Genomic DNA, 14,980 nt, shown 5'->3' with positions numbered 1-14,980 from the left:
TAAAACAAAAACAACCCCCTGCTAAAACAAAACACTTCCCTGCACATGCTTCCTCCCCTGGGGAGAGGATGAGAGAACAAACAGCTTCTGCCAGCGGCTACTCGCATCGTTTAATGCACTGCTGAAAAGCACTCAGACATCACACAATGCCTATGATATTGTAATCACATAAAAAGAATAGAATAAAGGCAGTGGGGTATCTATAAAATACAAAGTTACCCTTCTAAAGACAATCTCTCTTCTCCTGATCTAGTGCCTTTCCAACAAATCCTTATTGCAGAAGTTACACCACCTTACCATCACATTCTCCAAAGTCCTTCCACAAAAACATACCACATATGAAACTGTACAACCTCGTAACGGTAGAACACACGCATTTTCAAGTCAAGTAAAGCACAGAAGAGTTTTCTCCCTTCATGTCAGAGACATAAAGGATAGGGAGAAGACTCTGCAGTAGCAACGCTCAGAGGCTCTTTTTTAGCACGGTTAGGATTAAAACAAAATAATGTAACCTAAACGTGCTGTTGAGAACTTTTGTCTTCACCTAAACTCCTTGTCAAGAGGGTTGGGCAAAACACTCCATCCTGCCATCCCAATGCTGCCACCGCACTCTGCCGCACAAGCCCTACTTCATTCTATCATGCAGACTGCAAACACGAGCGCAGAACCAGGGCTGAAGCCAACCCAAGCCTACAGTGGCCCCTGCTGAGATGAACCATCATGGCCTAGAAAGCCACGGCAGCAACATGTTTGGGAGGACGAAGTTTGCTGAGCCCATCCACCTGGCAACTGATGAGTTAAAGACCAGGGAGATAAACCACAAGAGACAGAAACATATTAACACCACACAGACTTTTTCTTAAAGCTGAAACCAGCTTATCTTAAGAAAAGCTGCTATTTGGGAGAGCTGCAGGGGGACCTGGCTTGGCACACAGCACGCGACTCACTCTTCGGGGAAGAACTCCAGGGTGCGGCTGCCGGAGGAGATCTGGCACATGGTGTGACTGCGACGCTGGCTGAACCCTGCTGTTGTTGGAGACTTGTAGTGGATGTTCACAGATGGGTAGGTCCTCTTTGCTGGTGGGGGACTCGAGGAAGAGCTGAACAGGCGGCTGAAGCTAGGGACAGAAAAAGGCCAAGAAATATGAGGAAAGGTGCCTGGGAAGACAACACACCATAGATTCACAACAGGGGAAGCAACAGGTAAGCAATCAGGGGCTGTAAGTCCTTCATGAAAACTGCCCTACTTCAAACAGAGCTAAGTCTTCAGTGTGACTGACATAAGGTGTTTTTAGCTTCCAGAAAGAGACATCTTCTGAAAACAGCCCTTTATGAAAACTGATTGTGAGGGTGGGTATGTTTCCATTCCAAGATAATCGTGATCTTTTTCAGCTTGTAAAACAAAACCAATCCAGATGTTCAGATCTGACTTTAATTTCACTAAGGACAAAGGAAGCCCTTGGAGGCAAAAGGGTTCAGCTAACAACGCTTCTAGTTGACGTTTCATTAATGTCAGAGTCTATTAGGTTGCTGCGTAAAGTAGAAATGGCAACTCTTCCCCTTAATCTTACACAAACCACAAAGAACTTACAACTGCCAAATGGTGGATTTCTTCTTCTCCTGGACGGATGGGTGCTCACGGGAAGCTCTAAGGATGAACACAGCAGAAGCAAGTTAATTTCAGCATCTCTTACCCAAGTTTCTGCCAACCAGCAGGCCATTTCCACCACGGAAGCCACGTCAAAATTCAGAATTCATTCTAACGTGTTTCAAAACACAACAGAGGAAGTGACATGCACTGGTCTTTAATGTCAGCACACTCGACCACTTTATGTTTCAACGTTGTCATGAAGTGCAAGGAAGCGTGTTCAACTGGAAGTTTTATCAACTCCCTGCAACGCTATCATTGCCACAGTACTAGTCTGTAACTACAAACCCCAGCATTATATTCACTTCAAGTCATAGCCCTTAGAATTCATTAATTAGAAGCAACCCTCTTCCCTACAGCTTCTCCTAGCTTAACTAGCACACAAGAAACAAGCAAGACAAACAACTGCCCGGTGTCTCCAAATAACGATGGCAACTCGAGATTTGCAGCCCAGGTTCAGGAATAAGAGAGAAGCATTAGGAGAGAAGGAGAGAAGTATTAGGAGAGAAGCATCTACAGTTTGGAAGACTTTCAGCACCTCTCAACCCCTATCTTGGTAGGGGGTTCCATCGACCACAAGCTCAAACATGGCCAGGTTCTGTCCTAAATAGGAATGTTCACCAACACGCAGTCTCACCTGATCATCTCTGTCCACCTGACAGCCTCCTGGAGCTCCATCAACCTCTCTTTGTATTGATTGCGCTCCATCAGAACCCGGGCCATTTCCACGCGGGTGAAACGGCGGCGCTGAGCTATGGGAATGTTGTCCTGCAGGGGGGAGGAGCACTGCTTCAGCCAACAAAAGATGGAAGGGGATTGATGTTAGTGCAGGGCAAGTCAGGAGACAGAAAGACATGTTTGTTAGTTCTCCTCCTTTTCTGTTTGATTATCCCCTGATTTCCCCGTATGAGGTGCTAATTCTAGACAAGTGATCTCCAAACTATGGCCCACAGACCTCTGGCGTGTTCTGCAAACCCACGGAAATTAGAATTAGAACCACCACCAAATTGAAAACCCCACCCAGGGACTATTGCCAGCAAGGTGCTTTGATAGTTTGCAAGGAATTATGAGAGTTGACAGTGGTCTGTTGGTCCAGAAAGTTTGGAAACCAAAGATTTAGTTCATTAGTAGGTCCAGTCACAAGCACCAGGGAGTACCACGCAATGCCATCTGTCCCCTCAAGAGGACTAGGAAGGAGGCATTCTGCGAGTACACACTGATAAATGAAGGCGAAGGGCACAAGAAACTTAAGAAAGGCCTTTTCCTCTTTGGTGACACAACTTGGTCTTCCAATGAGGGCACAGGTGTCTTTGGGTTAGGAGGCGATAGGAATGAGACTCTGTTTGCCTCTTTTGAGGAGTGGAAAATGAGAACAACATGGCTAAGTTGGGGAAAATATCTGCCCAAAAAGAAATCATAACAATTTTGGGAAGTCATTACTAGGAAGTGGCACTGGGTTGTGCCTAGACTGTGGCAACTCCCAAGCTCAGCCGGGCTGGTGAGTGCTGCTGAGAGCTGGAATAGCACAAATTAACCAAGTCCCTCTCCAGCCTCCCTGGACTTGGAATAAACCTGTATGACCAGTCAAAACAAGAAGTGTATAAATGAAAAGGAATGTTACAAACCTTTTTTTTTTTTTCATTTAAAAAACCAGACCTCCTGTCAGTTCAGCTTAAGAGAAACGCAGTCCTCTTCAGCATTTCACAAGCACAGCTTGAAAATTTTCCTATCTACCTAAATTCTCAACAAACCAAATTCCCCCCAGTTAAGTCAAGAGAATTAGCTAGACTTGAACCTGCTCCAGTACCTTTTACAAAGTAAGAACACAGTAATATTGAAAAGAAGCGTATGTAATTCCCTGTCCTAGCAGAGTTACAAGGAAAATCTCTGTTACCGCTTTGGTTTGCCTTTTTTTTTTGGCTACATTTGGGTTTTGTTGAAAAGCCTCTACCTCAGCCAAAACAGTTTGAAGAGCTGCCACAGAAGAATAGTCCATGAGCCTCCTCTGCCTGTATCCTGCAACAGGCAGTACTGGCTTACATAAAAGGAACAATGAAAAAAACAATGCCGCAAGATTGAGACTACAGAACTAATAAAAGAAGGCAGTTACTGCTGCAAAGCTATCTGTATAACCTGGATTTCACCGCACCATGTCCTCACGGCTTACAGTTTCATTGCCAATGTGGAGACAAGCTCTTCTGGACAAGCTTGACTATCACAAGACCCCCGAGAGAAACCACCCTGCACACTAGACTGTAATTCAAAACTAGGGAGGACCAGATGAAACGGGAAGGTGCTGAGCAGGGCACCGCTCTAGCACCGGTCTGCAGAAACCACACGGTGCACGGTATTGCCGCTGTGTCGGCTGCTCGTCTTTGCCAAACTATGGTTTCAAACGCATATGAAGAGGTGATCTCATGGCATCTATTAGCAATGCTCATCAGCCACAACCCGCTGTTCATCAGCTTCGCCCTCATCATTAATGAAGGCAGATCATCTGCGTCTCAGGACCCATACATATAAAGTAATATAGAGTAAGTATATAAACCCCCTTTCCCCGCAGGCATTTTAGTAATGTAATATACCAATTCTGTACAGAGATAGCTGCTTACATCCTCCACCTCCTCTTTGGGTTCTCGTCGGGCAACAATCGCTTCAGATTTCACTCTAGGAAACAGGAAGAAAGGCATCAAACCAGCAAACGTTTTCAACGTCAAGCAGAGACGCTTCTCTGATATTTTTCCCTGTCTCTTGCAGCATGTTACTCTGAGCAGCTTCATCGACATCACCCCGTTTCTTTGGAACATTTGATGTAAGCACCAAAATACTGACCGCTGGAAGAGTCCAGCCAATTTCTATTTCAGAGCCATAATCTATGTTCAAATGTTTGATGAGATCTTAACCATGAGAAAACTGAGCCATTATCAGCAGTGCAAATGCTGGCTTAAATTCTTCTTTTGGGCTGCTTCCATTTTCAATGCAGTGAAAAAAGCCTCTATCATGAAGGACAGTTTGCCGTAACAGTAAAGAAGAGAACACCAAATCCGTGCTAATAAAATACTTAAAGTGTTTATCTGAGTGCTTTTAATTTCTTTAAACTCCATACTGAGGTGCAGCCGTGCAGTCCCATTTGAATTACAAGCAATTTTACTAACAGCAAAGACACTGCGGAAAAAAAAAATGCCGTCTCCATCTCCTAAAACGGCACACTTACACTTAAAAGTCCATGTCCCTACTGCATTATATATTAAATATATTATGTATATTACAAGAGACTCAAAAAGGCTTTTTAAAAAATCAGACCTATGCCACTGCTTGTGAGACTACTTTCATTTCAGATGTTTTTAACAACGAAGAGACCAGTCGGTGTTATTCTCGGTGATTCTGTGCTCAGATTACAGAGGCAACCTTCCAGATGCCAGCTGCAAAATCAACACTGTCCTCTGAATTGCGATACCCCAGTGCAATGCACAGCTAGTCAAAATGTAATTATGTTGCTTTGAGCCCCGTGGGGCATCTTTAGTTTTATGGATGTGAAATCATCACAGGCTTTGCTAGGCATTCAGGCTTCAGTTTCTCTAGTCTGAGTGGGAAATAAGAAGTGGGATCTCTCCAAATGCTACCTGCGTAGGGCTTGAAAATCTCTTCTGCCTCTTCTTCTCATTCTTAACATGAACAATGAAACAATTAACAATACTGGCATTTTAAATACTGTTTGTGGGAATCTGTATTAGCTCTTTCATTAAATGAATGGGCATTCACTTCTCTCAGCTGCCTTGGCTGCTGCGAGGATCAAGCTCTTGACAGTTTCCTTCAAAACTATTGGGTTTGAAATTCCCTTTGTTTTTTTTTTTAATTGCAAATTGAAACTCCGAATGCTTCACGCCAGGGAGCCTGGATTTGCAGTTGCTGCTGCAGAATCCTAGTCCTGGGGAGGAAAATTCTGCGGGTTTTCTAAGGTTCAATAACCATAAGGTTCAATAAAAACATCTCAGCCACCTACCATCAGCCTTGAAGTGTTCTGTAAGGTACCTTTGAATTCCAATGCTAACCTTCAAGAGGGGAACAGAGTAAAACTAACAGAGGAGGCAGCTTTATCACTCATGCCCTCCCAGCTCCCTGGGGCAGGCTGTGAATCACTCACCTTTTCAGCTCCTCCTCCAGCTCCTTGACTCTGGTTTCCATTTTGGCTTTGGCCTGCTTTGTTGCTTCAAGCTCTCCCTTCAGCACTTCTTGCTCTCCAGACAGCTGATCCACCTTGGCAATCAAATCATTCTTCACAACGTTCAAAGCATTTCTTAAAGGTGTGAAAGGGACAATAAGCAAAAATGCCCAAAACCAGCAGCTGTCCATAAGAGAGACCTGAGACTAAAGTCACAGGCACTACAACGAGAGTTGAAACGAGTGTGTTTAAACAATGCAGGACAGCTATAACTCATGGAAAAGTAGGTTTGGCAAGAAGGAGCTGCAGAAGAACACAGAAATCACCACAACTGGTCAGGATGAGGTTTGTCCAGTCCTGTATCCCGACTGACATACCACCATCTCCTTAAGAAGATGGCAGAGTACCGCAGAAAGCAGGTGAAGGGCAACCTATCACCTGCGTCAGGTTCAAAGCTATTTTTAACAGAACTAAGACCTGAAACACGTCTTTCAGACCTGCTGTTATCTCTGATTGTGGTTAATTGTGGATGATGGTGATATACATAAGCATTTCCAATCAGCTCCAAAATATCTTAAAATCTTTAACACCAGCAGCTCCCTATCATAGTAAGTACATAGTAAGAATTCTATGACTCTATAGTAAGTACTCCAACTCTCCTCTGGGAATACTTTGCCTTCCTCTTCCCAGCTGCTTAGCTTTAGTATCTGGTTTGCCAGCCTTTCTTAAAAAATAAGTCCATTACATTGTCTGCTTCTCCTTTATCAGCTACCCCATCTTCTTTGAAAAACTTCTTTTCTGAAAAACTTTCTTTTCTGAAAAATTTCTTTCCAAATAGCAAACTTTGCAAATAAAAACTTATACACAGCAATATCCTCACAGAGGCTCGGACCCATATCTGGATCCCCACTGAAGTTAATTAAAAGCTTGCCATTGATTTCAGTTGGGATCAAACCCTACCAGCACACGCCCAGAGACTTCACCCAAGCACCTGCAGAAAGTAAACAGTTAGGAACGTTGCTCAAAAGAGCAATTCCTCTTCTACAATTGAAGGAAAAACAAGGTATTCAAGAGAACCTGTTAGATAAATGAGCAAGCCCCTGTGAGGCAGGAGTTCTGGCCAAGACCTGCTTCAAGACGACATCTCATTTATAACTAGGCAGGCAGTTCAGAGCACGCAACAGTTCCTTACTTGGTCTCCAGGAGCTGCGAGTTCTCCAACAGCAGATTCCCCACTTCTTTGCCCATTCCTGAAAAGAAAGGCCAGGCAGTTTTCACCTGATCTCCTAGAAATATGAAGCTTGTGTGGCACTGCCTGACTCATGCTTGAGGAAGAGAAATCACTTTTATTAGGCTTCCCTAGGCTTCTGTGTCCTGCTGCGGAGAGCGGAGTGCCTCCTGCTAAAAGACCATGCAGCACAAGCAAAGACACCCATGGGTCCTTCTGTAAAGAGCCCAAATGCAGACCTAGCTTCTCACCGACTCCCTTGAGAGGGACAGAGAGGAGAGCTTCACTGACGCCAGTTAGGGGAAGTCAAGTCAGGAACTCCTGGTTCACCCATGAGCTATTGCAACCATTTTTTATCATCACTCATACAGAAAGAAGGTAGGAGTTCATGGGTTTTTCAAAGAGGATGGCAGAACACTGTCCAAATTGCCAGCCAGCTCTGCACATCAGTGATTTTCTTTCTTAGTATGAGCCAAATTTTCTGTTTCTCAGTACAGATTTGGGATCATGGTTGTGACCAGTTGCATGCACATGAAAGGCTTCCCATTATCAGCCTTCCACCAGAGCAATTTTAAGAGGACTTTAGATCGTCCATTGCTCTATCTACCTTTAACAGTTTTCTCACAGACGTTTAAAATCTGAATTCTCAGTCCCATCACTGAAGGCCCACACTCAGGAAAACATCTACGTCAGACACACTGCACTGGCACTCGGGCATCGACGTAAGACAACTGCAATACGCAGATTGGGCTGCGAGCGCTCTGAAAAATCTGGGGCTAAGAGTGGAGGTCGAATTCAGTATTTCATAAAACCAAATGGCAAAGAATTTAGGGACCAAAAGCACATCTGGATTGTTTCCTGCTGCCAGAGATTTGCTGGCTCCCAGGCTCAGCTTCTGTCTTACAGTGGGGAATAGAGGCCACCCGAGAACTGAAGGCAAAGAGACCTCTCCCTGCCGGGGGACAGTGCTGAGGGTTGCAACTCATTTCTCACCACAGGTCCCAGAGCATGAAGAAGTCTCAGAACCATCAGTGTTTGTGCTGAAGTGCTCCTTGTCCTGCCCTCTGAACTACCTCTTCCTTTACAGCAAAGGTATCGACAGTTTTCATGATCCGTTATTTGCTGATTAATTAATATTTGCAATAAAATAAAAACAACACAAACTTGAAGTAAATGGAAGTTAGAGAAACATGGTAGCACACAAGAAGTGAGAACACATCACAACACTCCAACATACAGATCCTCTTCCCACAGTTAAATGGGATGAATTTATGATGGCAAAAGCAAACTCCCAGCAAGAATGAGTAAGAAGCAGCATTTTCAAATAACTTTTGAAAAATCAGTAGACAGATAATTAATCACTTTGATGTTTCAGGCAATGTGTTCTTTGGATGCTGTGTCAAAGAATATTGCAAAGGAAGTGAGAGACACTAACTGCAGTGTAAACAGCAGTGTATTTTTGGCTTGGTAAGGTGAATGACCCATAGCCCTTTCTTTCGTGGCATGCCGTATGTTGATCGGAAGACCAAGAAGTCATCTGTTTATTAAATTATTTTCTTGTTCCTTTTTAGTGATTCTACAAATGATCAAATAAATATTTAGCCAGTAAGACATTAAAATGGCATAGGGATGTTACAGGTGCTGAGGGGCATCAAAGGAAAAAGTTCGTCCCCAGATTTTTTGGAGTGCATCTTTTTCCTTCCCATTCTTGAGTCATCTATCCCTCTTTGCGGCTGTTTTTGGGAGAGAAAGGAACTCTGGTGAAGTGGGTGAGCTATCATGCCAGAACTAAAAGCCATAGAGCATCCCAAACATCAGTATCCTCACCACAGCTTCTACCCTATTTGTGTGTGACACCGTCGCAGCCCAGTGCTTTAACCAGCGAGAGGTCTGAAGGGTTGGTCTCGCAGTAACGAAATGGATGAAGCCATCCCGGAGCCAGAGAACTGGCACTATGAGATAACCTGACGCAGGCTGTAACAGGAAAGCCCTGCTCATGGGAAAAAAAAAACACTGTGGAGTGACTAAAAGGAGATCTCTTCACCCCTTTGTGGCGTGGAGCGAAGGGAAGAGAGGTCTGGACAGAGCCCTGCCTGGGAGAACCCATCCTCCACTGTCCCCCTCCCACAGCCAGGCAAATAGTGTGAAGCATCAAAGTGGATAATCAACTACAAGAAACAGAGGAGAATCCCCAAACCACCGCTACTGACCAGCTGCGTCCTGCTTCGTGGAGAGGTGATACCACCATCACAAAAAAACAAACCAAGGGAATGCAAGACACATGGAGGGATGTTGAGTGAATGGAAGAAATTTAGAAAAAAATGCACATAAAAAAAGAAAAAAAAAGAAAAAAAAAAAGAAAAAAGGCCTTCGCCTTACCAAAGAAATCATCCCGTACTATGAGAGCCATCCCATACGAGAAAGGGAACAGAAAGAGATGGGGACAAAGGGGAAGAAAGGAAGAGAAAAAAAAGCAGCCATTAAATACCAGTCTGTAAACAGCAAACAGAGCAGCTCATCAGCGTGTGTACATCTGTGTGTGGCGCCAGCATACGTGATGCTCAGCAGTAACTAATCTACGCCTCGTTCCGCTGCAGCCCGAACTAGCAGGGACGGACACCTGAGGGGTCAGGACAAGCTCGCGACGAGCTCACCCGCTTCCTCCACCTTCATCGCTTCCCCTGGACTACACGTCTTCGGGTTTCCCATCCCCACAACAAAGGCAGCTCAACAGACGTTACGAATAGGGTGAGGGAAGGACAGAGGCAGGAGGAAAAACAAAAAGGGGGGGGGGGGGTATCGGAGCTCTCATCTGGCCTTTTTGCACAGTCCCAAATCCACCTCCACACTGCGACCAACTCCAGCTCAACTTCAGCGGGAGGTTTTCTGAGAAAGGACCACAAAAAAGTGACTTAGAGTCAAAACGGTTTGAAGTAAAAGAAAGGATGATGCCATCCCTTTCTTTTGTAACCTCACAGAGCCAACGCCAAGAGGTGCCGGGTAAAGGACCGTGACAGAGCTCATCGCCGCACGGCGTTACACTATGGCGCTGCGTCAGTCACCTGCCTTTACTACAGGGAAAACTTCATCCAATTGGCACTGAAATCAAGAGAGATCCCCTTGACTTCATCCGAAATGGCATCAGGACCCAAGTGCGTTTTATGGAAAGGCGCAAACCTTCTGACGACAGAGCGTGGCCCTAAGGCAGTGAGCCTCCCTCACGAAACAAAAGGCAGAGCTCTCACTTGAACTCCTGCCAGAAAGCCAAAGTTTCAAGGAAAGACAGAGGCTTTGCCGCTCCAATCCGTAAGAAAGTGTCTTTAACGTCACTACAGCTATTCCAGAAGAGGGCCAGTATGCATCAACCCACAGCGGCCATTCCTCACAGCGAGGTTCGCCGAGAGGGGAGCGGGAACCTAACCCAGTCCTACGCCCACCCGAGCCCTGCTCCAAGCACAGCACCCGTCCTGACAGAAAAAAAAAAAGGCACTTTGAGCCCCAAGACCTTGAGTGACGGGCCAGTGTAACGCAGTGGAGCAAACCTGCAGAAAGCCACGCAAGAAAAGCTTATTGGAAGGCAGGAGGTGTGGGAGCAGGGAGCTGGGATGTCCCGCTGCCCAGGGACCCACCGGCGCAGGCAAGCAAGCGAGGCAAAGGCGGGGAGAAGTCCGCAAAGCCAACCGTGTTTGGACAAGAGCAGGGGAGTATCACACGTGTATACCACGTCATTCGACCTCAACAAGGAAAAAAGAAAGAAGAAAGGAAACTGAGCAGAGGAGATACACACCTGAGAACTCCCCTATGGGCCATGTCCAGCGAAGCACAGAGAGACAAGGGAAAAAAGGAAGTGAAAAAAGGATCAATCAGTGACTGAAACCAACAAAATAAAAATTTTGTTCAAAAAAAATTAACAATGATTCAGCCATTTCAATGTCAAAAAGGCATGAAATAGTAAGGACAGGACCTGCCATGACTGTCGATGGCATGACTCTACATACAGGACATAAAAAAAATCAAGGGAAGGTAACCCGTGGTACGACTGCAACCACATGCCTCAGCTACCCCCAGTTTTCCAGACACGAATCTCAGGCAATTGCATCTTCCTGGACTGGATAAACCTTTATTTTCTCTGTATTTTCTCTTTATTTAGTTGTGTACCACTAAGTGCAGAACAGCTAGCTCCCACTACCTTCTCATTTCCCCTCCCCTTGTGATTTTAGCAGCTAGATCTTCTGATAATAAATGTGCCCTTCAACGATACTTCTGCTTGCAAAAGACAATTAGTTGCATTTTAAAACTTTCTTTTTTTTCTTTTTTACAGTGCAGTGCTGGGACTCAGTTTGATAAGCCCATTCCAACTTCTGTACAAAAAACTATACATAAACTTACCGCTAGTACGGCTGAATTTCTGTCTTCACCGCAAAACCCCTGTTACTTGAAGGGAGGTTTTAATCGCCAAAGCAAAACCAGTTGGGCATCCTAAAACTGAAAGGAAGGACCTGCCCACAGCGCACAACCAACATGCTAGCGCTCCCTCGCCTCCAGAATCTCTTGGGATAGTGAAGAGCGGGAAGGGGGAGATGGGAGAAGGGGAAGCCTACCCAGAATCAAGAGGTTAGGACCTGCGATTACCAAGTGAATACGCAGGAAAACAGCCAACTCGTGTTCCTAAGGCTGTAGTGAGAAAGAAGGGGATTTGGTCTACAATTACCACTAGTAAATAACTGTTCTCATTCCACATTTCTTTCCAGAATACTTCCTATACAAACTCATGTATGTAAAGTAGTATTAGAGGCAGGGGGGGAAACCCACGTATTTTATTTATTATTTTATATTCAAAAATTGCAATGAAGAGTGCCAATTTTGTACCAAGAGATGTTGGCCGCTTTGCAGATATCCAGAAGGCACGAGTGAGATTTTTCCATTCTAGAAACAGACTTGCCTGCCAGCTACTGCTCAAGGGTAATTTCTGTAAGATCCTTCTATTTTAAAGTCCTCTTTAATGAGATTCCTCTTTCTTTAAGAAACTGAGTCCAAAAGGAGAGAATATCCTTTGAAGATTGATTGCCAAGTTTTGAGAGGGACTAGAGGAAATATTCAAATTTCACTTAGGTGGGGTAAACGTCATTAATTCTTTTGATTTACAGAGAGAAGTCAGCTCTTTCTCCCAGAAAGAGAGAGAAGTCTTTTGGCTTGTGGATCTTGTTTCTTACATCACGTCCATAAAGCACAATTTCCTCTGTGGCTCTTCAGACTCAAAGGTACAGCAGGAAGAGAGAACAATTTATCTAACAAAAAAGGCAAAATTTTGAATAACGTTGACAGATTTGTCAGTACTAAGATCTAGCCTTTTGCTTCCACCTTTACCAGACTTTCTTAGTGCCTTCTATTGCGCAAAACCAAACAAAAAAAGTACTAATCTCATTTCTTGGTCAGAGACATGACCTCTAAGATTTCTCTCTGCCTTCCTCCCTTTGTACAATCCTGGCAACACGGGTGTTCATTTTAAAGAACACTTTTACGTGGACAGAGTCAGTAGCCAGAACTCAATAAAAGGATTAATTAGATTAATATTTCTCACAGGAAACTCACAGAACTACCTGATTTCATCACAGCTCATCTCCCAGGTTTGAAAAGGAACTAGGAGAAGCCTTCCTATTCTTCTAGCCCACCGTGCGATCACCTGCAAGAGATTTGTGGCTCTGCTCAAACCAGAAGATCGTCCCAGCACAGAAATGTTAAGCCATACTACGTGGTCTTCATCAGCCACACTTACACGGGCACTATTCAACGAAGTCTCTGTACATTTTTATTACAAGTGGTAACTGCCAAACAACAGACGTCTCGCAACCCAAAATCACTTGCTGGTCTTTGGGCAGCCTTATTACTGGAAGAAGTGAAGCAAATTTGACTTCAACTGAAACTGGTGATCAACCTTGCGAGGTTTGGGCAACTAAAATCTCTGGCCCTTTGAAAACAAGTTTGCATTTCTCACTGATCACTGGGTCAGACTAGAGGGTAATCCAAAGGGGAAGTGGATTCCCAGAAGGTAGGCTTCCAGAAGTGGGCAACACGTTGTCTGAAGCAGTTCATACACCAAGCAAAATCATTTTCCTGAATAGTAACTCTTCTAAGCCGACAAGCCCTGATGCCCCAGCCGTTTTGGGGAGAGAAGGGAAGAAGCAGTTGGCACAGTGATTAGTGGAAGGTAGCCATATAATCAACCATACACTCTCCTAGATAAGGAAGCACCTGAGGACCAAGATAAAATAGATGGGCAATGGCAAGATTGTCAGTGTTTTTAATGCTTTGATTCTGCTAGGAAGAGAGTTCCCAATAATGTATGGGAGCTGGCTAACCAAAATTCATTCCACAGCAGGTAGATGAAGCTTTAACCGTCACATGTAGTTCCTACTGTCATCTTCACTTGAAGCAGGAGTCCCAGCCCTCCTGCAATGACTGCTAAGATCCAGGTGATCCTCAAAGCTGGAAATCTTGTTTTCCTTCTAAATTCTTCATTTTGTAAGTATCCGCAGATGTTGGCTCCAATTGCAGGCAGAGAAAGCCTGTGCTTTCATCTTGACTATTCTGTAGATTTTTTTTCTTCTGGCAATCTTGAGTTGGAGGTGAAACAATAGATGTTTTAACACTTCAGGCAATGGTCATCAATCCATGCAGGAGAGCTCTCTTCCATGTTGCAGGGCTAGCACCATGCTTCTAAAAAAAAACCTATCCATAGCAAAAAGTTATTGCAAGCATTCTGATGATAGTCTGGAATGTGTTCTTACATTCCAGTCACACTATTGCCTATAATAGTAACAATTTCACAGATTTTTGTCTTTGATAAAGCAAGAAGTATTGCATTAACCTCCTCTCCAGTCTTCAGTCCATGTCTTCATGGTTAAGTCTTTGAAGAATAGAGTAAAATCGATCCTCTCTGCAGAAACATACCCTTTTAGAGGGTCCTGATATAAGACTCCTATTCAAAGGTGATATAGGTATCTTCCTAATTTAATTTCTGCAAAGGTGAGCTGCTGCAAATCTGTGACATGATTCAGCTCATCCTGTTCTGGACATACATGCAGAACCAAACTTACAAGATTATCCATAAGCAGCTCTTATATCAGTAATCACCAGAAAGGAAATGTACCCTTTCAGATCAGATCTCTTGCTACTAAATGCATAGAAGGCATATTGTTGGAGTCCTCTTGGCTCCTAAGGCTCCTTAAATCAAGCAGTAAAACGGAAGGTGAGCTACACAGTTATAAACTTTGTCAGCTGCCCGTGTTGTCTGAGTATTTAAAGACCACTCATATTGTCCTGATTCAGGCAAACAGTCAGCAGGACTTAAGAACATGCTTAAATTCTGTCATGAATTAAGGTCTAGATACTCAAGAGTCCAACAGCAGAAAGCATGGCAAGGGCTCAGACTGCTACCTGAGGCAAAGCTGCTTCTCTGACTGCTTCAAAGACCTGGTCAGGAATGCAGAATACAGCCAGACTTTGGGTATTACAAGCTCCTTCAAAACCAGCCTAGAAAGTGAATTAATTACTCCATCTCCTAGACTGACTATAAAAGGGTAAAACCTGCAATACAGAGCACAATATTTCCGTACCATTTAAACTTCAAAAACTTAACAAAAGGAGTTACTTTTTTGCAAATTTCAAACAAACTCTTTATTCCCAGTGAAAGTGCTAGTGTTTAAAATTACTGGGGGGGGGGGAGGAATTTGGGGGAGGAAGCAGAAGGAGCAAATTTTGTCTTCGAACCGTTTGCGTGAGAGAATCCTATCGAAAAATACCTTTAGGCACATAAAGACAACCCAAACAAAAGTTACCCAACAGTTTAAGTTATTTTCTAAGTAAGCATTACTGTACTGCAGGTACATATTTCAGTCACATAATGTCTCAATTTCCATACCATTTTTTTAAAAGCTAAACA

The 14,980-nt window shown here is 44.1% G+C and overlaps 1 protein-coding gene across 1 annotated transcript in view; it reads right to left on the bottom strand.

Moving 5' to 3' along the window:
• MAPK8IP3 (mitogen-activated protein kinase 8 interacting protein 3) overlaps positions 1 to 14,980 on the bottom strand; it is a 58,177-nt gene that overhangs the window by 18,889 nt on the left and 24,308 nt on the right. Inside the window, exons 9-14 of the mRNA XM_059826623.1 lie at positions 7,003 to 7,060; positions 5,793 to 5,945; positions 4,234 to 4,315; positions 2,286 to 2,416; positions 1,592 to 1,648; positions 948 to 1,118 (exon numbers count right to left, since the gene is read on the bottom strand). Of these exons, the coding sequence (XP_059682606.1) occupies positions 948 to 1,118; positions 1,592 to 1,648; positions 2,286 to 2,416; positions 4,234 to 4,315; positions 5,793 to 5,945; positions 7,003 to 7,060 (652 nt within the window). The remainder of the gene's footprint in view (positions 1 to 947; positions 1,119 to 1,591; positions 1,649 to 2,285; positions 2,417 to 4,233; positions 4,316 to 5,792; positions 5,946 to 7,002; positions 7,061 to 14,980) is intronic.

Source organism: Gavia stellata, chromosome 18, assembly GCF_030936135.1.
Source record: "Gavia stellata isolate bGavSte3 chromosome 18, bGavSte3.hap2, whole genome shotgun sequence".
NCBI classification, from domain to species: Eukaryota; Metazoa; Chordata; class Aves; order Gaviiformes; family Gaviidae; genus Gavia; species Gavia stellata.
The sequence above is the reverse complement of the archived record's forward strand: the minus strand, read 5'-3'. Positions and strand labels throughout refer to the sequence as shown.